Below are 22,845 nucleotides of genomic sequence, written 5' to 3'. Positions count from 1 at the left end.
TTCTATAATGGGAATGGGGAGGGGGAATCCTCACTTTTTAAAAGTATATTCTTTTGTTACCTTTCCAAATCTAAACTAATTTAAGGGCTCTGCCTCAACTAGGATTCATAAAAGACAACGATATTTCCATACACATGAAGGCTATCAGAGGGGAAGGGAAGCTTTAGAGATCTCATCCAACTGTCCCACGTGGCAGATGAGGAACCTGAGGCCCAGAGAGATGAACAGAAGCACAGGAAGACATCATTAGATGTGTGAGGGCAGGAATCTGAGCCCAGGCCTCATAATGCCATCTAACTGCTCTTCCCATTTCACCACATGCCCTCCCTCAATCTTCACAATCCAGGTTATCAAATGTTTCAGCATTGCCACTCCAAGTGTGGCCTGGGAACCATCAACATTAGACCAGTTATTAGAAATGAAGACTCTCAGTCCTCATCCCTGAAAAAGGAAATAAGAATCTGCTTTTTAACAAGACAGTCCAGGGCAAGTTTCTCAGAGAAGTAACAAAATAAGAGAAATTCTCTCTTCGATGACGAAGTTAAAACAAAGTGATCTCAGCCCCAACATTGGGTTTGTGACATCAATCACGTACCTCTGTTTTCCTCATCTGTAAAATGGGGATGATAAATTTAGCATGGCGCGTGGTTGCAGAGATTGAAGCTGGGGTGCAGTAAGCCATTACAAACAGGGCTAATAAATCCGTCTTGTTAGGCATGTTTCAACAGTCCTGGCACTCTGGGAGAGCTGGGGCTCTTCGCACAGTGCTTGGCACAGAGTAAGCCCTCAGCTTTCTGTTTAATAAGTAACTAGCGAGAGCGCAGGTGACAGCTACCAATTTTTTACTTGGATTATCCTGTTCTATCAGTACATAACACTCTCAAAACTGTCAGTTTTCTCCCTTACAACGTTCAAAACTGCGCCAGCTCCCACCTCCACCAGTGAGGCTGGAAGTCACAGAAAAGGTTAATTTATCCTGTGTAAATCATTCATGCTAGAACTCTCGCTGATTACAGACTAAGAAGGCTCAACCATCCATTCTCTCTAACGCCCAGACCTAATTGTTACTCCGCCCACTGTTCTCCCTAAGCCACGCCCACAGGGCCCGCCCTTCCCATCAAGCTCCTCCCCCTCCCCAAGGCCCTACCGCCTCAGGCCTCTCGGCCTTCCGGTCGCACCTCACACCTCCTCCCAGCCGCCGAGCTCTCGCCGCAGGCCCCGCCCTCGCCCGCGGCTCCAGTGGGCCCGGGAAGCTCCAGTGGTGTCCGCACGCCCCCGCAGGCCTCCTGGCGGCGCGAGGGTGGGAGGAAGACCCGAAGCCTGGCCCCCCGAGCCGCGCCACCGCCCCAGGATAGGTAGGGCCGGAGGGGCGGGCGGGGCCGGGGTCCTGGCCCCCGAGGCCTCGCGAGAGGGGCGGGGCCGCGCGGTGGGCGGAGGCGGGCCTGAGGGAGACCGCGCGGGCCCGGGAGCTGCAGGACTCGTGTTTGCTGGGCGTGGGCTAACGGTTACTGGCGCTAGCCGGCTCCGTGCGGCCCACGCGCGCCGTCGCGCCCAAAGAGTGGGCGCCGCGCCGGCCTTTCCGTGGGGGCAGCCTGTACATTGTGATTGCGCCTTTCCCCGTGCTGGGCGAGGTGAGGAGGCGGTGGCCGGGCCCGAGGAGGAGGGAGGGGACGGAGCGTGATAGCCCTGGGCGCCGCCCCCTCGGCGCCGCAGGTCCGCGGCCCGGCGACCCGGAGGCACTGGGGTCGGGCCGCGGGGAAGACGGCGCGCGTGCCCCTCCTTGGAGAGAGCGGAGCCACCTGGGCCGACGGCGCTTTTGGGATCCCCTGAAAGGCAGGAAGGAGGGCGGGACGGGGACAGCGAGCCCGATGTGGACCCGCCCGTGTCTCTCCTAGTTAGAAATAGTCCTTGGCGAAGATGGAAGGGGAGAAGCGGCCGGCGCCCTACGAGGGCCTGTTTGCCGACGGGCACCTGGTCCTGTGGACGCTGTGCTCGGTGCTGCTGCCCGTGTTCATCACCTTCTGGTGCAGCCTCCAGCGGTCGCGCCGGCAGCTGCACCGCAGGGACATCTTCCGCAAGAGCAAGCATGGGTGGCGCGACACGGACCTGTTCAGCCATCCCACCTACTGCTGCGTGTGCGCGCAGCACATCCTGCAGGGCGCCTTCTGCGACTGCTGCGGGCTGCGCGTGGACGAGGGCTGCCTCAAGAAGGCCGACAAGCGCTTCCACTGCAAGGAGATCATGCTCAAGAATGACAGCAAGGCCCTGGACGCCATGCACCACCACTGGATCCGGGGCAACGTGCCCCTGTGCAGTTACTGTGTGGTTTGCAAGCAGCAATGCGGCAGTCAACCCAAGCTCTGCGATTACAGGTATGGCCTTTGTGGGTACTGATTGTCCCACAATGCTTGGAGGGAGTCAGGATTTCAAAGAGTGGGCGTAGCATCCTGCTTTGATCTCCACAAATGGCCTCAACTGCCTACTTAGAGGACACAAGCTAATAACTAGCCCTGGTATTATACAGTGAGGCAGCTTTGCAATAGTCATTTGCCTAGTTGATTCATCTAGCCTACACTCCTTAGCCAACTTGCCCTTTTGGGTAATACAACTTGGCTCTTAACTTTCACCCAGAGGTCTCTAAGTGCCACATACTTTATGGCCACTGTATGTTATATTTTAGCTTCTGTTTCTATTGTTTAGCTCCATTTTGCATGAGGAAAAATGAAGTATGAACAAATTAACTTTTCCCTAGAGTCTCGAAACTGATTCATCCTGGGTGTTGTGTTATGAATGTACAATGAAAACAAGTGTCATTCCAGGGGAGCACTTTAAGTATCTTTTCTAATCTATATTCGGTGCTATAGTGAAATACACTTCAAAAGAACACTCCTTTTGCCAGATGGTCTTTCAGGACCTGTAGCATCTTAGACGAGTGAGTTTGATTAATCCAAGAATATTTTAAGAGCATTTAAGTACACACTGGACAACACATTTGTGTTCTTAAATATTGTCTGAAAATAGGTGAAGATGTCCTTTGTTTATGTTAGAGGTTGGTAATAAAAGGGGAAGCTGCTTTGCAGATTATCTATTCTAACTCATTTTACATTTGAGAGAATTTGATAGTTCAGAGAAATTTACTCAGTGGTAAAGTAGAACTGGCATCCCGAATTTCTAACCCCCAGTACAGGGTTAGGAATACTAACCCCTAGCATCTTCTCTGCCTTAAGTCTGGACATCTTCATTGTGATGGGTTTTGTTTCTGACAAGTTGAAAGGTCCCTAAACATGTTTAAGAACAGAAATAGAAAGCTGGCATGAGATAGCAAGTTACTTTTTTGATTATGTTTTGTTTATTTTATTTAAAAATCCTTTTTTTAATTAGCATGAGCATTGTTATATCAACAATTATTTTTAAATCTTATTTTAAATAATTTTATACTTCAGATTTAGACTTTAAAAGTTACCAAAATATATACTTTAAACAACTACAGAGATTTATAACCATTTTTACTTGATATCTTTCAAATTTAGATGTCTTTTTGGCATCAGTGAGAGCTAGGTTACCAGTGTCTTTTAAAAAATTTCATACTTGTCTCCCTAGTTAAGCTTCAGTCTTGGAGAATTGGCATTAGTTGGAAAGAAGGCATGAACTGAATATTGTTTTATTTCCTTCCCTTCTTTGTGTCTGTGCAGAATTAGATTAAAATGGCTTCTATAAATATCTTAACTGCATTTCATATACTCCTTAACAAATAATCATAGTGCTCTGATTCTCCAACCAAATGATCTTTCTAGAAATGCATATCTGATTGGGGTTTCTGCTCTGTTTAAAACGCTTCAATTACCCCCATCACTTACAGTGATGGTCTTTCAGTGTTAACTCCAAGTGCTTAACGTGGTATACAAGGTCCTCGTGCTCTCTGGACCCTGCCTGCCCGTCTAGTCTCATCTACCACCATCTGCATTAAGCTTTATGCACCAGCAACATCAGGCTGGTTGTGGTTTCCTTTAAATACCCTTTTCATACTACCCTTTTTTTCCTCAAGGCTTAAGTATCCTCCTCTTGGCTAGCTTCTAGGCATCCTTTTTTAATTTTTTTTAAAGATTTTTTTTTTTTTAATTTATTTGGCTGCGCCGTGTCTTAGTTGCAGCATGCGGGATCTTTTAGTTGCGGCATGCAGGATCTAGTTCCCTGACCAGGGGTCGAACCCTGGCCCCCTGCATTGGGAGTGCAGAGTCTTAACCACTGGACCACCAGGGAAGTCCCGCTAGGCATCCTAATGACTCATCTTGTGCCCTTTACTCCAGGAACACTTCCCTAATCGAGGCAACCTAATGACTCTAGGCATCCTAATGACTCATCTTGTGCCCTTTACTCCAGGAACACTTCCCTAATCTACTCACCCCTGCCCCCAATTTTTCCTTCTTAATGATGACATCATATCCTATATCTCAGTAGTTCTCAAAGTAAGGTCCCCAGACCAGCAGCATCAGTATCTCTTGGAAACTTGTTACAAATGCAAATTCTAACACAGATTTAGGTTTAGCACACAAAATTAAAATAAAATATTTGTATTTAATACAAAATAAAATGTTTGCAATATTTGAGACATACTTAGACCAAAAAATTATTTGTTGTTTATCTGTAATTCACATTTAACTGAGCATCTTCTATTTTTCCTGGCAGTGTTAGCCCCAGCCCAGACACACTGAATCAGAAACTTGGGCTGGCAACCAACAATCTTTGCCTAACAGGCCCTGCAGATAATTCTAAAGTTCAAGAACCACTGCTCTATTTATGTACTTCTTAAACATGAGCCTCTGTCCTTAATTTTGTGTTCCCTCCTTTGAGCACAGTGCACATGGCGGTGATAGGTCTGCTTTTCTGCTTTAGCTTGTTCCTACCGGTTACTGAGCAGTCTGCTCCCAGCACGCTGGAACTCCTCACCCGTGGTAAGAATGGTTCCTGTATAATTCAGGAAGTGTTTATTATTCCCAGGAGAAGAGAGCACAGTGTCCTGAAATAGTATGTATTTTGCAATGTTCTGATTTATTTTGGCAGATAATTTTATGCAGGATTACAGTCTGCTGTGACCTTCTGTAGGAATGAGATATTTTGGAAAAAGGAACAGAATAAATATTTACAACCTTTAAACACAGACCAGACTGTCCCTCTCTGGATTTTATGCAGCCCTGGGGAGGGCTTCTTCTGTGTCTGCGTCACGTTCTTGGGAAGTCTGAGATTTCAAGTGAGCTATGAAGACTGTTCAACAAGGTAGCATTTTGAAGGGCCATATGACAGGTGGTAACTGATTTTAAAGGCTACAGAATAAGTGACAAAGGACTTTTAATTTATACTCACTGTCATTATTTAGTTTTCACATATTAAGTATATATTTTGTGCCAGGCACTGTGCTGGATCCTATTTTCCCTGTAGGCTTCTTTCTTTTCTGTGTTTTCCTGCCTCTGCCCCAACCATGGCAGAGTATGTCTGCACCTAGTATCATCTTATCACTGCTCCCCACACTTCTTTTGTTTCTTCTAACCTCTATTCTGACTAAAATAGGAAATTAAGTTCTATTTTTAAGTATTCATTATGTTTATTGAATAAACCTTTGTTCCTTATAGTGTTCTGTCTCTCATTAAGAAAACTTTTTGGTTTATATTGTATTTTTATTTATAAAAACCTTTATAAAACACTTTATTTATTAAAAAAACCTTTTATTTATAAGGCCTTTTCTTCATTACACCCCCCTCCACACACACACACACACACACACACACACACACACACACACAGTGATTAATAAAACAAGCTTCTGACTCTTAGAAGGTAATTACATTGGCAACTTTACTCTAGGCTTTGATCTTAAACTTTATGATTCTGGGTTCTAATGTTTATTCATTTCATTAATTATCTGAAACAATGAAAGGATACCAAATTATCTTTTGGAACAGAGGTGAGCATACTTTTTCTGTAAAGAGCCAAAACTAAGTATTTCAGGCTTTGCAGACCATATGGTCTGTTATAATTACTTCACTCTACCATCCATCATAGTACAAAACTAGCAACAGACAGTACGTAAATGAATGGCGTAGCTGTATTCCAATAAAACTTATTCACAAAATTAGGAGGCAGATGTATTTGTAGTTTGCCAACCCCATTCTAGTGTGAATTTCATAGATGACCATCTCAGCTTCACATATGATTCTGTTGCCTCTTCCAGCATACTGAAGAAGAGAGCTATTGTGAACAGGTAACTTTAGAGAAAACTTTTTTTTATTTTAATAAAACAGTCATACTCCTGCACAAGAATGGCACATAGGGTAATGTTCTGTGTCTTCATAAGGATAAGTTACATAATTATGTTTACTTGTCAAAACTCAGCAGATGTACATATTTGTACATTTCATCATATATAAATTTTACATTGAAAGAAAAAAACCTATAAACAAATAATGAACTCAAGGTAATGATATGCCTGCTTGCCGAGGTGTTTAGGAGATATTCTAATGTCTGCGATTTATTTTTAATGCACCAAAAATAAGATAGATTAATGGATAGATAGAAATGAAACAAAGCAATTACAGGTAATATATTAATGCTGGAATGTAGGTGGTGGGCTTACCTGTGTTCCTGTAAAAAAATTTTTTTTAATGCAAAACACTTAAAAAAGCAAGGAACTAATAAGGACCTACTGTATAGCACAGGGAACTCTACTCAGTACTACTCTGTCATGGCCTATATGGGAAAAGAATCTAAAAAAGAGTGGATATATGTATAACTGATTCACTTTGCTGTACACCTGAAACTAACACAACATTGTAAATCAACTATACTCCAATAAAAATTAAATATATGTATATATATGTTTGTGTGTGTGTGTGTGTGTGTGTGTGTGTGTATAAAAGCAAGGAGACTGTCATTGTTTTTTGGAAATACTTGCTGAAGTATTGAAAGGTGAAATCTCATAATGTCCATAATTTACTTTCAAATGATTCAGCAAAATATGAGTTTATTTTGAAAGAAAGAAAATGTGGGAGAAAATGTTACTTAAGAATCAGAGTTAAGGGTTGGTTTAAGGGTATTCATTTTGCTATTCTTTTGACTTCTGTGTAGGTTTAAAATTTTTCAAAATAAAAAGTTGGGGAAAGAATAAAGATCATAAACAATCACTCAAAGACATGACTGCTAAAACTAAAGTATCAAGACATTATTAGTAATGTCTTATTTTCCCATCAGGTTTGAAATCTAGGTCAAATAAAATACCAATTACAAAATATATAACAAGACCAGGTCTCGGTTTTGATTGTGGTATTTCTCAGGAAAAATATAAAGCTGAATAAGGAGTAAGTATTTTGGCTTTACCTTTACAGAGAAAACGCTGATAATAGCCATCATCTTGGTTAAAAGAGTCTTTTTTGAAATTTATGAGAACTTATTAAATGATAAAGGTGTCACAAATCAGTGGGATAGAAAAGATTACTTTATAAATCGTGCTAGGACAAGTGCTCTTTGAGGAAGTAAAAGTTGACTCTTCATATCACACTCTATACCAAAATAAACTCCAGATGGATTGAAGCAGGAGTTCTTAGTTCATAGATAGATAAGGTTCCAGGAAGCCTGACACTTTCATGAGATTCTCAGTGGAATCTGTAGCCCCAGAAGGTTAAGAAGCACTGAATTCAAGGCATAAATATGAAAACTGAAGTGTGAGGGGGGAATAGCTATAGGCGAATATCTAATTTGGAAAGGTAAAGGACTTCAGAGCATGAAAGCATTTAAATAAACCACAAAGGGAAATACAGATCTGTCTAGCAAAAAATAAAGTACATTAAAAGGTAAATTTAAGAGAAAACTGAAATGTTTGCAATAACTATGACAGAAAAGAAGTTGATATCCTACATAAATAAAAAGTACATGCAGTTATTAAAACCTAGTAAAAGATGAATATAGACCATGAATCAATTCACAAAAAATTATGATATATTCATGTGATGTGATACTAATACACTCTTAACAAACCATGTTTTTTAAAAAATACTTAATGGCATAGGACAGAATTCATGATATAATTTCCAAAGAAAGGTACTGTCCAGATATATATATAAAAATACATCATGTCCCTAACCTGAAAAATAAACATATAGGGACTGTAAAACTGAGAATAAATACATCAAAAAGTTAAGAGTAACTATCTCTGGATGACTTTTATGTCTTTCTGTATTTTCTAAATTCTAAAGCATAAGCCAATATCATCTAAAATACGGTTTTAAAAATTTATACAAGTAGTTCATGAATACATACTGGTGTTTAGAAACTCAAGCAATACAAAAGAACATAGAGTAAGAAGAGAATGTTCTTCTCATCCCTCGGTCCCGTTTTTCTTCCCAGAGGAAACCATTGTGAAATAATTCAGTGGGTTTCCTTTCAGGTTATTTTCAGTAATAATATACTAGTTTAAAGTTAACAGTAGAGCAGTAGGTGGAGGTGGTATACTTTGGCTGCATTAGCAGTCTATCGTAGTTTCTCAAGCTTAGGTTGAAAGCAAGTGTTAACAAGGTTATCATGCAAGTTAATTTACAGTTTTCCCTTTAACAGATCCTGCAGATAATTGTAATTTCAGCAGTAAATAGGATTCTTGAGTTAATAGCAGTAATTACTTGATAAACCTGAACATCCAGCTGAAAAAAAACCTTAAAAAAGAAGTCCAAGAGAGTTGACCTTGGGGTGAAAGAGTTTTTATCCTCTTTTTTTCTTATTTTTATTTATTTAATTATAACCATTGTTTTCTGTTGACCTCTTTTTGTCTGTACAGTTAGATTTGCCTTATCTGTGAGTGGATTAAATACTTAGTAGATTAATAATAGAAACCCAGGACCTTTGCCAGCACTATTCTCTGCTTGTTTCATGCATGCGTTCAAATGTAGAGGCAAATTTGAACATAAATATCTGTCTGTACTTCAGATACAAACATATAGGTTAGTTTCATATTAACTGCCAATAAGAAGTTGACTATTTTACTATATTTGTTAAAGTGTTCACAGATGGTTATAAGTCAGGAGGTTTTCAAACTGGACCCTGAGGAACTCTTTTAAGGACCCAGGCCAGTGGGGCATTTAAGCTGAAGGCCTTTAGGCCTCACGAACCTATTCCAGCCAAAGCACAAATCGATAGTACACAAAACCATTGTTCTAGACCAGCTTTGTTTATGTGGATTATATCTACTAACATTTACCACGTTGTAAATTAAAACTGAGAAATTGTTTAAATATTCATTTTAAAAATAATAATGGTAACATAAAATATTTTTGTGAAAATTTAGTGAGAAGATTGGCATCGTTTTACTTTTTTGGTACATTTCTTTGGTGTGGAAGTCAGCTAGCGCCTCCTATCTACTTCTGCATTCAGTCTGTTGATCTAGCACATATCATATAGCTTCTGGAAAACTCTACTGTATACTTTGGATAGAATGAAGGTGAAATAACATATTATTATTAAAATGATTTTAACCTCAGAGACACCCTGAAAGGATCTTCCCCAGACCACACTTTAAGAACCACTGTTAGATTAAACTGTCAAGTATGCTCAAAGTTTATTGTTTTAGGGACTTCCCTGGTGGTCCAGTGGTTACGACTCTGCACTTCTACTGCAGGGGGCACGGTTTTGATCCCTGGTCAGGGAACTAAGATCCCACATGCCACGTGGCCCAAAAAAAAAAAAAAAGGGACGTTAAAAAAAAAAGTTTATTGCTCTATTTTCACTGTGCAGATACAATTATAAATTTTTTATTTGCCAGATTTTTTCATTGATGATGAAATTACTATTTCAGGTTTTTTTGACAAAAATGATTGGTTTGCAGATGAGTAAGATTGTGGTTTAAAGTTAATTATTGTCTTTGTTTTTTCCTTCCCTCAGGTGCATTTGGTGTCAGAAAACAGTACATGATGAGTGTATGAAAAATAGCTTAAAGAATGAACAGTGTGATTTTGGAGAATTCAGAAACCTCATCATTCCACCAAGTTATTTAACCTCCATTAATCAGATGCGTAAAGACAAAAAAACAGATTATGCAGTGGTAATCAGAGTTTACTTTTCCTTATGTAACTGATTTCCAAAAAGTTATTTAAGTCAGTGTATGAAACACAACTGTGTGTGTGAGAAGAATCATTATGGTAAGCCATAATACCCTACCCACTTTCTAAAGATGTGCCACAAATTTTGGCACTTGAGTTCTTTCAGGTCTAAAGGGAAATTGGAATATGTTATATTAGTGGTTCCTAAATCACTGAGTCCAAATCACTTGAGGAGCTTTTTAAAAATACAGACTTCTGAGCCCACCTCCATCACCATGTTTGATTTAGTAGATCTAGGGTAAGTCCTCGGAATCTATTTTTTTTAAGTCCTCAGATGATTCTGATGAACAGCCGGATTTGGGATTCATGATTATTGTCAGTGAAAAGAAAACAGAGATTTTCCTCACATGTTGTTCTAAAAGAATTTTTTTGTTTGGAACCTCACGTAGGGTGCCTGGAGATAAGTTTATGTTGCACATTAGATGCTCCCACAGATAATGGTGAGCATTAAAGCTTGGCAGTATGTATATGTATGAAAATTGGTACAAACATCTTTCAGTCTTCATGTAGCTCTGAAGGAAAAACTGTAAAATCTGCATTTATTTCTTACTTGAATGTCCCAAAGTAGTTAAACTATTTCATTCTAAAACTAAATTGTGTTTTTTCCAAGTTCGGATTTTATATCTTAAATGTCATCTTTGTCAATATTCCTGCAAAAGAAAGAGGGATGTTAAAATTTAAAAACATGTTTAATGTTGTTGTGATACTTTTTTTTAAATGGACAACCCTTATGTATCTGAATTCAATCTGAGATCATAGGGGATGAGAATCACTAAGTAAAACCGTGGAACATCTTCATTAATGTTATATCCACAAGGAGAAGGGGAGAGGAAAGAAGTGGTTAGATTAGAGAAACATTAATTTCCTTTGACTTTGGGCTTTGTACAGTTCTGGATTCTTGAATCTATTTCTGAATACCCCATTTAAAAAAAAAGCTTGAAAATTAGAATTCATCCAGAAAAGGAAAGTCAGGGTTAAGAGAGCAGAGAAAAATCAATGTCCATTCTGTGAAGGGTTGAAATGTGTTGCCTGGGAGACAAGCCTAATAAACAATATAATGCTTCAGGTGTTTGAACACAACAGTTATATGGAAGAACAAATGAAATTATTCCTTGCCTCAGGAGTCAAAAGTAGAACAATGAAAGTTGTTGAAAGACAGATTTTTAACTCAATTTAAGTCAGAACTTTCTAATAATTTGATTTTGCAGTGGAATGGGCTGCCTTGTTAGTGAGTTTCTTCTTACATGAGTATCCAAGTATATACTGGGTGACTTATCTAGAATAATGTAGAAGAGAATTATATATTAAGCAGAAATTAGTTCATTTCTAAGGAACTTTTCCATTCTTAGAATTCTTTGATTTTTATATTGTATCGATTGGGATAGTTGTTGTTCTCTCAGCAGATTTACAGCACTGTTGTTATTAAGAAATGAAAAACTTATTGCTCACCATCTTTGAGATATTAAGGTTTTTTCACTCACATTAATTTTTTTAGCTAGCATCTAAGCTTGGAAAGCAGTGGACTCCATTAATAATCCTGGCCAACTCTCGTAGTGGAACTAATATGGGAGAAGGACTGCTGGGAGAATTCAGGATCCTCCTAAATCCCGTACAGGTAACCAAAGAGAAAACCTTCCTTTCTGTATTAATCTTTTCATTTTTAGTTTTACATTTTCCCTAAATTGTAAGGGTTGTTAATGCTTGAAACCAGTAATCATCTGATTGTAGGGAAGAATAATAATTATGAAAGTATTGAGCCATTCAAATATGTGGAGAAAGAGGGGTTCTCATGGTGGGGATGTAAAATGCTGCAGCAACTTTAGAAAACACTTGGGCAGTTTCTTAAAAAGTCAAACAGGGACTTCCCTGGTGGTCCAGTGGCTAAGGCTCCATGCTCCCAGTGCAGGGGGCCCAGGTTCGATCCCTGGTCAGGGAACTAGATCCCACATGCCACAGCTGAAAGATCCCACACACTGCAACTAAAGATCCCACAACGCCGCAATGAAGATCCTGCATGTGGCAACAAAGATCCCGCATGTGGCAACGAAGATCCCGCATGTGACACCGAAGATCCCGCGTGCCACAGCTAGGCAACGAAGATCCTGCATGTGGCAACGAAGATCCCGCGTGCCACAGCTAAGACCCAGCTCAGCCAAATAAATAAATAGATATTTTTTTAAAACAAAAAAGTCAAACATAAATTTACCGTACCCCCTAGAACTTCTAGGAATCTACCCAAGGGAAACAAAAACATACATCCCACAAACACTTCTATGCAAATGTTCATAGCAGCATTATTCATAATAGCCAAAAAGTGAAAATAACCCACTGTCCATCAGTCGGTGGCTGGATAAAACAAAATGTGATATACCCATATGAATGGAATATTCAGTGATAAAAAGGAACTACTGATACGTACATACATACTACAATAAATGAACCTCAAAAACATGCTGAGTGGAAGAAGCCCAATGCAGGGGACCCATATTGTATGATTCCATTTATATGACATGTTCAGAAAGGGTAAATCTATAGAAACAGAGTAAAACAGTGATTGCTGGAAATTGGGAGTAATTGCACACCGACATTTTTAAATGTAAGAATAAAAGACTCAGACCATTAAGATTGAGCTGACATGCTAGCGGCTTCTGTTTTGAAAAACTAAACAACTCATTGTGCAACAATCATAAATGCAATGACTTTTCTAATTTGTAATTTCCCTTTCAACATTACACAACTTAAGGAAATATAAAAATAATTTTAAAAGGAAAGAGAAAGGGGAGTTGCCTGGCTGTCCAGGGGTTAGGACTCAGCACTTTCACTGCCGTGGCCTGGGGTTCAATCCCAGTTCAGGGAACTAAGACCCTGCAAGTCACGTGGCGCAGCCAAAATAAATAAATGAATAAAATTTTAAAATAAAAGGAAAGAAAATCACCTGCATTATCTGTACACAGACACGTCAGTTGTTTTCATTTGTCCATGTTCTTTCCATGAATTGTCTGTGCATTTACATATTAGCATTTCTGTAACAATAATCTAGGTACAAGTTTACATTCTGTTTTCTTTACCTAAAAGTATATTTTTCCGTGTTGCAACATAGTCCTCATAATTATGTACGAAATGACTAAGAAATCATCAAATGGATATATCCATATTTATCCAGTCTCCTGCTGTTGGAGGTCAAGTTTCTCTCTAAGGTTGTGCAATTATAAATAATGCCACACTAAATATCTTTACACACAGGGCATTTTCGTCTTTTGAAATATTTTCCTAGATCATTTACAGAATTATAGGTATCAAGGATCCTTTCACCTTTATGTCATTTTATGCATATTGCAGAATTGTTTTCCAGAAATTGGTACTAACTTGCACTAGTAATGGAGTTTTTAAATCCAGTATAAAATATGAAACACTAGTTAAAGGTGAACTTAGCACGGCCTGGTTTTATGTGAACAGCAAAGAGGCAGTATTGTATAGTGGATAAACTACAGGATTGAATTTGTATGTCAGCACCTAATTATCAGAGGAAGCGTAGGCAAGTTATTTAACCTTCCTGTGCCTCCATTTCCTGGTCAGTAGAATGAGGTTTACTCGTGCTTTGTAGGGTCAGCATTGGGATGATCCACAGTGAATGTAGTCTGGCATAGTGCCTGGCATATTGTTAAAGATAAACACATCGTAGCCAGTATTGTTATTTAAGCATATCTATGTACTCATCTAGAAGGAAATTATCCTCACAGATGGATGACAGTGTTAGATAAAATAATTTTTTCCTTTTCTTTCATGTCTAGGTTTTTGATGTAACTAAAACTCCCCCTGTCAAAGCCCTGCAACTTTGTACTCTTCTTCCCTATTACTCAGCTCGAGTCCTTGTTTGTGGAGGGGATGGGACTGTGGGCTGGGTCCTGGATGCAGTTGATGAAATGAAGATTAAGGTATCCATCTTTAAGACCTACTTGCCTTTCACAGAAGCACTTCTAAGATAACTATACAGTATTTGTGCTTATATTTTTTATTATACAGATGAATATTAGAAGACATTGCCAATTTTAAATATTGTGATTGAGCAGTTATTTGTATCTTTATTGCTTTGGCTTTAAATTTTACCAAATACTATTACCCTACAAATAGTCTGAAGAGAAAAATCAAAAATATATCTTCTATATTGTAGGGACAAGAGAAATACATTCCACAAGTTGCAGTCTTGCCTCTGGGAACGGGCAACGATCTATCTAATACCTTGGGTTGGGGTACAGGCTATGCGGGAGAAATCCCAGTCGCACAAGTCTTAAGAAACGTGATGGAAGCAGATGGAGTTAAACTAGATAGGTAAGTTATACTTCCCCCCAAAAGCAGATTTCTTGAGCTTTGGGAATATTGTTTGGATTATAAATGAAGACTTGTATAGTTGTATACAAGTTTAACTTGTATAGTTATAAAGTTAAATGTAATTTAAATGTAAAAAATTATGTTAGTTGTACTTATACATGGATACTGGTGTTTTATTTTGTTGCTGTATATTTTGTTGTTATGTAAGGACTGAAGTCATAAATTAGGCTGAGTACTCATTCCAAAACTTACATACTCACTTTAATGTGCTTATTTCTCCAAATGCTATTTTAATAGAAGAACCTCATCTACCAGGTGTCCAGAGTTGATTGGTAATAATTATAGTTAATTGGCAGTTAATTTGGTAATAATTACTGATTCTTTTTTTTAACTTCTGTTTTTTAGATGGAAAGTTCAAGTAACAAATAAAGGATACTACAACTTAAGAAAACTCAAGGTATGTTTTTAGGGCTGCAGTTTCGAGTGGTCTCAACAAGCATGATGGAGTGCTTCCACTGTGGTGCTGTGGTGGGACACAGCGACAGGTCCTTATCTCTAGGGAGCTGGTTATGAAATAGGCTGCAGGTGTGCCTGGTTCCACACTGGTAGATCAGGCTGGAAATATTTCAGGGGAAGTGACCTGGGAGTTGGTCCTTAACATGTAAATACAATTTAGATCAACAGAGAAAGGAACAAAAGGCTTCCCAGGTAGAGGAAATAGAGACGAGAGGGTGCACATCATGGTTAGTAAATAGCAAATAATACAGAGATAGCAGGTCTGTAGTTTTAAAAAGATACTCTGGAGATAGTGTGAAAATAGCTTAGAAACCTGCACTATGACCCAAAAAAAGGGAATCTTAGGATGAGGACAATTCAGAGACGTTTTAGAGGTGGTATTGATCAAGACTTGGCAGCTGATTGGTATTAGGGGAAGTGAGAAAAAACATTACTACCAGATTTCTGGTTTTTATGATGGGATGTATAGAAGTGACATTAACCAAGATAAGAAAAATAGAGTTTCAGGTTTGAATAGGAAGAAAATGCGTTAAGATTTTGGGCATGTCAACCTTGAGTCTGTGGCCCACTGAACAAGAAGTCAGAAATGCAAGCGTATTGCTCAGGAAGAAGACCAAGTGCAGCTAGGTTGAGGGAATCCAGGCTGGATTGGGAAGTAAGATAAGTTAAGTGGGGACCAATAGCCTGATTGAGACTGAAAAAGCTGAGAGCCTGAGAGTTGCAATGGAAGTAAAAAGCAAATGTAATGGGAACACAGGAGTGGAAAGCCTGGGTGCAAAGTAGAGCCATTTAGATGTAGCATATTAACCAGAAATGGAAAGTGAAATTTATATCTTATAGGATCAGCCTTTGAACTGAAGCTTTATCTCTGGAAACTTCACTGGATAGCATAAAATAACTCTACGCAAAAAGTGAATGCAGAAAGTACTCAATTTTCATAAAGAACACAAAGACTAAGATTTACATATTTATTATGTAACACAGGTTTGGATGGAAGCATAATCTGTTGCTTATTCTTACCCTTTTCCACAGGAATTCACAATGAACAACTATTTTTCTGTTGGACCTGATGCTCTTATGGCCCTCAATTTTCACGCTCATCGTGAGAAGGCACCATCTCTGTTTTCTAGCAGAATTCTTAATAAGGTGTGTTGGATAAAATAACCTTTCCTGCTTATCACCTAAGGTACAGTAAAAATCAAGAGTTCAATTATATCTAGCACTCTTTCAACTAGATTGAGATAGAACTAACTTATGGAAACATTTACCTGTTCTGTTTTATGTAAGACTGTCAAATTAGATCCTTAAATGTATTTTATTAAAGTATTTCATAACCATGACAAAATTTTTTTAACTCGGAGTCGGAATGCTTTACAGCATATTTCGCTTAGATGACAACTAAGTGGAATATATGAGAGCTTATCTTACTTAAATGGCAAGTAGAATTGGAAATAAATTTAGGCAGGATAAATTTTTGGTGAAGTCATTAATGGAAAACTAGATTCCATTGGCCTGAAAAAACTCTAAGAGGCAGATGAGGTAAGAAAAGGAGTAGTTTGTTTACTGCACTTTTAACTGAGATGATCTCTGGTTTCTAGTACAATTGATTCCTTTGGTGGAAGTTTTGTCTTGGAATTTTTTTAATGACTTTTGGTAATTGAGCAATAGGATGCAAAAAATAGATGCAAAACAATTTTGTTCCTGGTTCTGTTTTACAAATATTTCAAATTTACAAATAGCTCCCTTTTATTATATAGTTACTAAGGCAATAAGAATTGCTGTTTATACAGTTGCTAATTAACATCTCAGTGCTTCCATCAACCTTTCTGTATTCAAAAGTGATTATAAAATGTTTGCTAGATTTACCTGTGTTACTTTCATTAAGTAATCTGAAGTACTAGGAAAAGGTGGAATTTTCTAATTTTAACATAGTATTTCTTTATAAGGTGTACCTTTTTGGATAAACTGGGAGAAAACAGCATTTAAGCACAAACCACCCCATCCTACATTCCCCTGAAAAAATGGGCTAATTAAACTCCGAAGTGATGGTGCCCCTTCTTCCATCTGTACCTAGTCCACTCTGGATACATGACTCAACCATCACATCAGGGAGCTTTGGTTCAGTGTCTTTTTTCTTGCTTACAGGGCTTGTTAGATTGCTTTAATATCATATTTTCTGTCCATTTCTCATAGGCTGTTTACTTATTTTATGGAACCAAAGATTGTTTAGTGCAAGAATGTAAAGATTTGAATAAAAAAGTTGAGGTAAGCTTTTAAACTTTTAGGTGGTCTCTGGATTATGAACTTTTTTTTTAACGAAAATGCTGAATTTTCTATTAACATATTTTGCTAACACATAGGGAGTATTTATTGTGTACCAGATACTTTACTAAGTGCTTTATACACATTTTCCCACTGAATTCTCACCACAACCTGTAAGGCAGGTACTATTATATTCCCATCTTGCAGAAAGCTATTTGAAATTAAATAACTTGCCCACATTCACAAAGTGCCCAAGGATACAGGTAACCAGGACTTGAACCCAGGTTTATGTAACTCCAGAGTCTGTTACCTAGACAGACTCTGAACAGCGTCCATGTGAAGTTCTCTGACACAGTGCCTAACTCATCATGGACTCTCAGAGGAAGTTTAAGCCCAAAGTTTAACTCCTATTATGGTTGTGATGTATCTCTCTTACATACTAAAGCAAAATAGAAATGTATGAGCAGTAAAGATAGGATATTCATGATTGCTTATTGCTACAGCACCCCTGACATCACGATATTGGCAAAGTTTTATACGTATTCCTTGCTTGCTTCAGAAAAGAATCTGTAATGGTTAATAGCAATGGCAAAGACATTAATACAGAGAAACCTAGAACTACTAAAATAAGTAAAAAGGGGGACTTCCTCAGCAGTCCAGTGGTTAAGACTCCACACTTACACTGCAGTGGGCGTGGGTTTGATCCCTGGTTGGGGAACCAAGATTTCACATACCATAGCTCTGCCAAAAAAAAAAAAGTAAGAAGGGAAGAGCCAAACAATAAACAACTTAGGGAAGGAGTGAAAAATGAGCCCAGAGGGAGGAGCCTGACTATACACTCACCAGGGAAAGCTGCTGCGGTGAGGTAGACGCTGAGCTCACGGCACGGGAGGGATGGCGAGGGTTGCCATAGAAAATGTTTCCTTCTGCTTTATCGTATTTCCTTTTTCCTGGGCTTCGATAGCAGGGGTAGAGTGAAGCATACAAGGTAGCACTTTTTTTTTTTTTTTTTTTTGTCTAATAGTTTATTTATACAAAAATTATTTGTGAAACCACCTACAAAATGCCAGGCACTGTTCTAGGTACTAGCTGTACAGTGATAAATCCCTCGGTCTCACTAAGTTTACAGTCTGGAGAGAAGAAAGACATTTAAACCATATTGCAATATGGCATGAGAAGTGATCTGATAAGGAAAATATGCAGTCTTAGAGGAATAGATAAGAGCAGTACATAACCCAGGGACTGGAAACTGTCTAGGGAAAGTGACTGACAAGGAAGTCTTTCTGGAAGAAGTGACGAGCTGCAGTCTGCAAATTAAATAAAACTTAGCTAAGTGAAGAGAGGTGAAAATTATTCTAGGCTAAGAACAGCATGTGCCAAGGCCCAGAGACAAGAGAGAACGTGACATATTTGAGTGTGTTCAAGCTGGACCATAGCTTGCGGGAGAGAAAGGGGTAAGAGAGCTGAGGCTGGAGAGATGGACAGAGGCCAAGATCACAGAGGAACTTGTGACTTGTTAAGGAACTTGGATTTCATCATGAGCACTGGGTCAAGCCATTGAAGGGATGTAATAAGGGGATAAGTGTCAATCTAACCAATCTTTGAGAGATGAATAAGAGGAGAGTAAAGCTAGAGAAATGATGGGCTGCTGGACTAGGGTACTGTCAGGAATGATGGAGAAGGATGGATACTTAGAAGAAGCCCCATCAGTTGTTTTTAGTGATTAATTGGTATAGAGAGTAAAGGCACAGAAGTCAAAGATAGTTCCCAGGTTTCTGGTTAGGCTTGCGGTGTTGGGGGCAGGGGGGGCTGCTACTCTTTCTTGGGAAAGTAGATTGCAGAGAAGATGCTTAACTCAGTTTTGTGCATGGGAGTTTTAGGCGCCACAGTCAGTTGGCAGTGTTTTGTGGGCAGTTAGATATACAGATCTAGCCCAGTTCACTTTCCTGGACAAGCAAAATAGAGCCATCAGCACAGAGATGGCAATTAGCAAGATAGAAGTGGCTCAGATTTCAATCCAGAGTGTGTAGAGAAGAGAAAGGAGCCCAGTACATAGCTATGTGGAATGCCTTCAACGTGAGGTTGGGAGTAGTGACTGAGGAGGAACATCCAGAGAAGTAGTCTCGTTCCCAGAAAGCAGAGTGTGAGGTGCTATTAAAACAGCAAGTTAGATAAAACCTGAAAATATAAGGGGATTCAACAAAAAAGGATTTCTTTGATGACCTTGGTTTTTAAAAAAATTCATTTGTTATAATCCATTTATTACAGTAAACATTGAACAGGTGAGAAAGGCCAGATTACCTGGAGTGAGGAGTAGGAAGCAGTCTTCATACCAGTTGTCACATCTTATGTATATGAAAATGGATGGGAATTCTAAGTGACTATGTCTGGAAGTAGCGTGCCCCGAAGTAACTTACTCCTTGTATTTCTTTAAAGCTAGAGCTGGATGGTGAGCGAGTAGAACTGCCGAATTTGGAAGGTATTATCGTTCTGAACATTGGCTACTGGGGCGGTGGCTGCAGACTGTGGGAAGGGATGGGAGATGAGACTTACCCTCTAGCCAGGTATGTACATTTGCAAGTGGTTTTTTATGTCACCGGTTTCTGTTGTTCTTTGTAGACTTTTAACATTTTTCCCACAGATTTTCTTTATTGTATACCTTGTTAATATCAATACTTAGTAAGTTGTTGGTCCACCTATGTTAAAAAGTAATTGTCCTATTGGGGCTGATTTTATTTTATTGCATCACATAATCCATATTTCCTTTGTCCAATTTTAGGCATGATGATGGTTTACTGGAAGTTGTTGGAGTATATGGGTCTTTCCACTGTGCTCAGATTCAAGTGAAACTGGCAAATCCTTTTCGAATAGGACAAGCACATACAGTGCGGGTAGGTGAAATATTGCTACAATGGACTAATTTGTCCATTTCTAAGCCACTGATGTGTAGAAGTAAATATACATGCTATACCTTGCCTTAAACCAGCATGTGGTTTACAACCCATGCTGTTGGTCACCCTCCACCAGGGGTGAGTAGGATGGGGAGAAACAGGAAATATGACCCTCAATCCAGCTGAAGAAGTGAAGTGTTCAGTGAAAAAGAATCCCTTAAACAATTGAGGAATAAAGATATATGCAGATTAATTTTCTAAGAGTGAAATGCTAATAAATGTCCCTGAGAAGGGTTAAGGGACTTGGGATGTTATTAAGGAAGATTTTTCTGAGCTTTTTGGGGACTGACTGTTTTCTCGTTATTTGTCCCTAATTCTAGCTGATCTTGAAGTGCTCGATGATGCCAATGCAGGTAGATGGGGAGCCATGGGCCCAGGGGCCCTGCACTGTCACCATAACCCACAAGACACACGCGCTGATGTTATATTTCTCTGGAGAACAAACAGATGACGATATCTCTAGTACTTCAGATCCAGAGGACACAAAGGAAACCGAGTAGGTGGAGGAGGAAAAGAGAACTTAGTGTAGAATCCTCACAAACGAGTAGATAGACATTCATCCAAAATAGAACTCTGTCAACTGGTTTAGTCTTCATTTCATCAGTAGTGTAATGGGTATACATTTATGTAAATAGCATTCCAAAAACAGCCAGAGCTCCGGTTGTTTCCAAATGCCTGGTCTTTTTTCAGCAAACGCTTTGATCATGTAGCACTAACTAAAAGTCACAGGACGTTCCATGAAGGCTCTGTGTTTGAGAGTTGGCTCGCTGAAGTGTGCGCTCTCATTCCTTATTCTGGAACCACACAGTTGATGGACACATACATGCAACAAGATGTAGGTGGAAAAATCATTTCCATCTTAATTTTTACTGTGGTGACACCATAACGTTTTAAAAATTACTTGCGTTTTTGAAAGGAGATAGTTGGTGTCAAACTGCCATGGTTCATGCTGGACATCCCCCCTGCAGCATGCCTCTTAAGATTTCCTACAGCCCAGCACCAAGTGGATCCATAAAGATCTGTTTCCAGGAAACCCCAAAAGGAGAAATGTAAAAGGAAGACAACACTCAGATTTTTTATTTTAAATTTTATTTTAGGAACATTTTCAGACCCCCTAATGTTGTTTGGTTAACTCTGTTAATGACCAAGTTGAGCTTAAATTCAGCATCTTGTTTAATCCCAGTGTAGCCAAAAGAGAACCACCTAGGTGAATTGCAAAATTAACACTCAGAACACTTTGGATTGGAAGTTACAGGTTGTGGAACTTCCCTCGTGGTCCAGGGGTTAAGACTCCGTGCTTCCGTTGCAGGGGGAGTGGCCAAAAAAAGAAAAGAAAAGAGAAAGTTACAGGTTTAAAGCTGGATGGTTCACCAACTTCTCTTTTGATTAAAAGACAGTGTCAACAATTCAAAAAAATGTACTAAAGAAAATTTACCAGAGTAATTGCCAAAAAAAGTTCAGTGTTAATTGATAAGTTTTTAAAATTTAGTGGTCTGGTAGTATTTTGAAATATAGTAGTCTTTTATATCCAAAGTACTTAACAGAATTTCCCCTTGGGGAAGTGGATATAGAATCCTCTGCTAAAATGTTTATATCATATTTATTTTAAAATGAGAGATATATTTTTTTTACTTATTTATTTTCTTCATTGTCGTATACCTGTGTTTAGTGTTTACAATATATTTACAATATGGTCGTATACCTGTGTTTAGTGTTTACAATATATTGCTTTGTTTAATAAATTAAATTGATCACATAAATTCTGCTACTCACAATCAGAAGTGTAGCCTAAGTAATAGTTGAAACCCATAACTTAATTCTCCTGACAGATATATTATGTAGACATCCTCATTCTTCAGACATATGCCGAGGGTGCTCCTCTGCTGCTCCCCAACCTACTCCCTCAGGTCCTGCCGTGGGGCCGCCCCAGGGGGCCTCCAGCCTGGTGTTTTTAGGACAAATGGCCCATTTGTGGGTTTGGTGGTCTTTTATGACATTAATCTCTGAAGGATTGGAATGTATCCCCCCAAACACCATTAGCTCCCCTTAAGGGTCTATTATGAATCTGTCATCTATTATGGATTGCCAGAAACTTAAATTTCAGTCACCTTCAGGCCCAGGCCGTGTTTTGAAGGAACAACTAAGTAGTGTATACAGTAGTCAATACATTACATTAGAATGCTTTTATTTTGCTTAAATTAACCTCTTCCAGATCTCGGTGGGAGCAGCTAAATTCTAGTGTTCTTAAGATTTTGTGAGCAGAGCTGTTTTCACCTTATTCATATACCATTCATGGTAGGTTACCTATTGCGGTGGTGGGAGAGTTTGTAGATTTTCTTTCAAGGGGCTGATCATGTTTTGAGTATAATGAGCTTCGTTGTTTAATTCACGGTCAAAATTGTTACAGATATCACATTTTACAAATATACTGTTAAATTCACTTTGCTTTAGGCTATATTTTATCTATAATTCATAGTGCTAATTATAGGATCAAAGAAAATAGTTAATATGGGATATCAGAATTAAAATAATCAAAATAACTATCGTTTTTTTAATTTTTAAAACTGTATAATGTTACATTTGATTTAGAACAGATTTATATACAACACCCTCGTTTATTTAAAAACAAATTGTTTTTTCAGTTTTCATAA

The 22,845-nt window shown here is 38.8% G+C and overlaps 2 protein-coding genes across 3 annotated transcripts in view; one reads left to right on the top strand and one right to left on the bottom strand.

Annotated features, from left to right (window-relative positions):
* The window catches only part of C19H17orf67 (chromosome 19 C17orf67 homolog), a 32,941-nt gene extending 31,471 nt beyond the window's left edge, over positions 1–1,470 (bottom strand). The window contains exon 1 of the mRNA XM_061174991.1: positions 1,179–1,470. The gene's annotated coding sequence lies outside the window, so the exon portion shown is untranslated. The remainder of the gene's footprint in view (positions 1–1,178) is intronic.
* Positions 1,192–21,712, top strand: DGKE (diacylglycerol kinase epsilon). 2 transcript variants are annotated; one of them, XM_061174989.1, is made up of 12 exons: positions 1,192–1,355; positions 1,896–2,372; positions 9,919–10,078; positions 11,632–11,751; positions 13,928–14,071; positions 14,308–14,465; positions 14,871–14,922; positions 16,014–16,127; positions 17,175–17,246; positions 19,680–19,807; positions 20,023–20,134; positions 20,515–21,712. In XM_061174989.1, the coding sequence occupies exons 2-12, from the start codon at positions 1,918–1,920 to the stop codon at positions 20,692–20,694; spliced, it is 1,695 nt and encodes a 564-aa protein (XP_061030972.1). In that variant the 5' UTR covers positions 1,192–1,355; positions 1,896–1,917; the 3' UTR covers positions 20,695–21,712. The 2 variants fall into 2 exon arrangements, with proteins under 2 accessions (XP_061030972.1, XP_061030973.1); XM_061174990.1 differs by lacking the exon at positions 1,192–1,355 and adding an exon at positions 1,469–1,631.
* The last annotated feature ends 1,133 nt before the right edge of the window (positions 21,713–22,845 follow it).

This window comes from Eubalaena glacialis, chromosome 19, assembly GCF_028564815.1.
Source record: "Eubalaena glacialis isolate mEubGla1 chromosome 19, mEubGla1.1.hap2.+ XY, whole genome shotgun sequence".
Classification (NCBI taxonomy): Eukaryota; Metazoa; Chordata; class Mammalia; order Artiodactyla; family Balaenidae; genus Eubalaena; species Eubalaena glacialis.
Note: the sequence above shows the minus strand (reverse complement) of the source record. Positions and strands in the feature narration are given on the sequence as shown.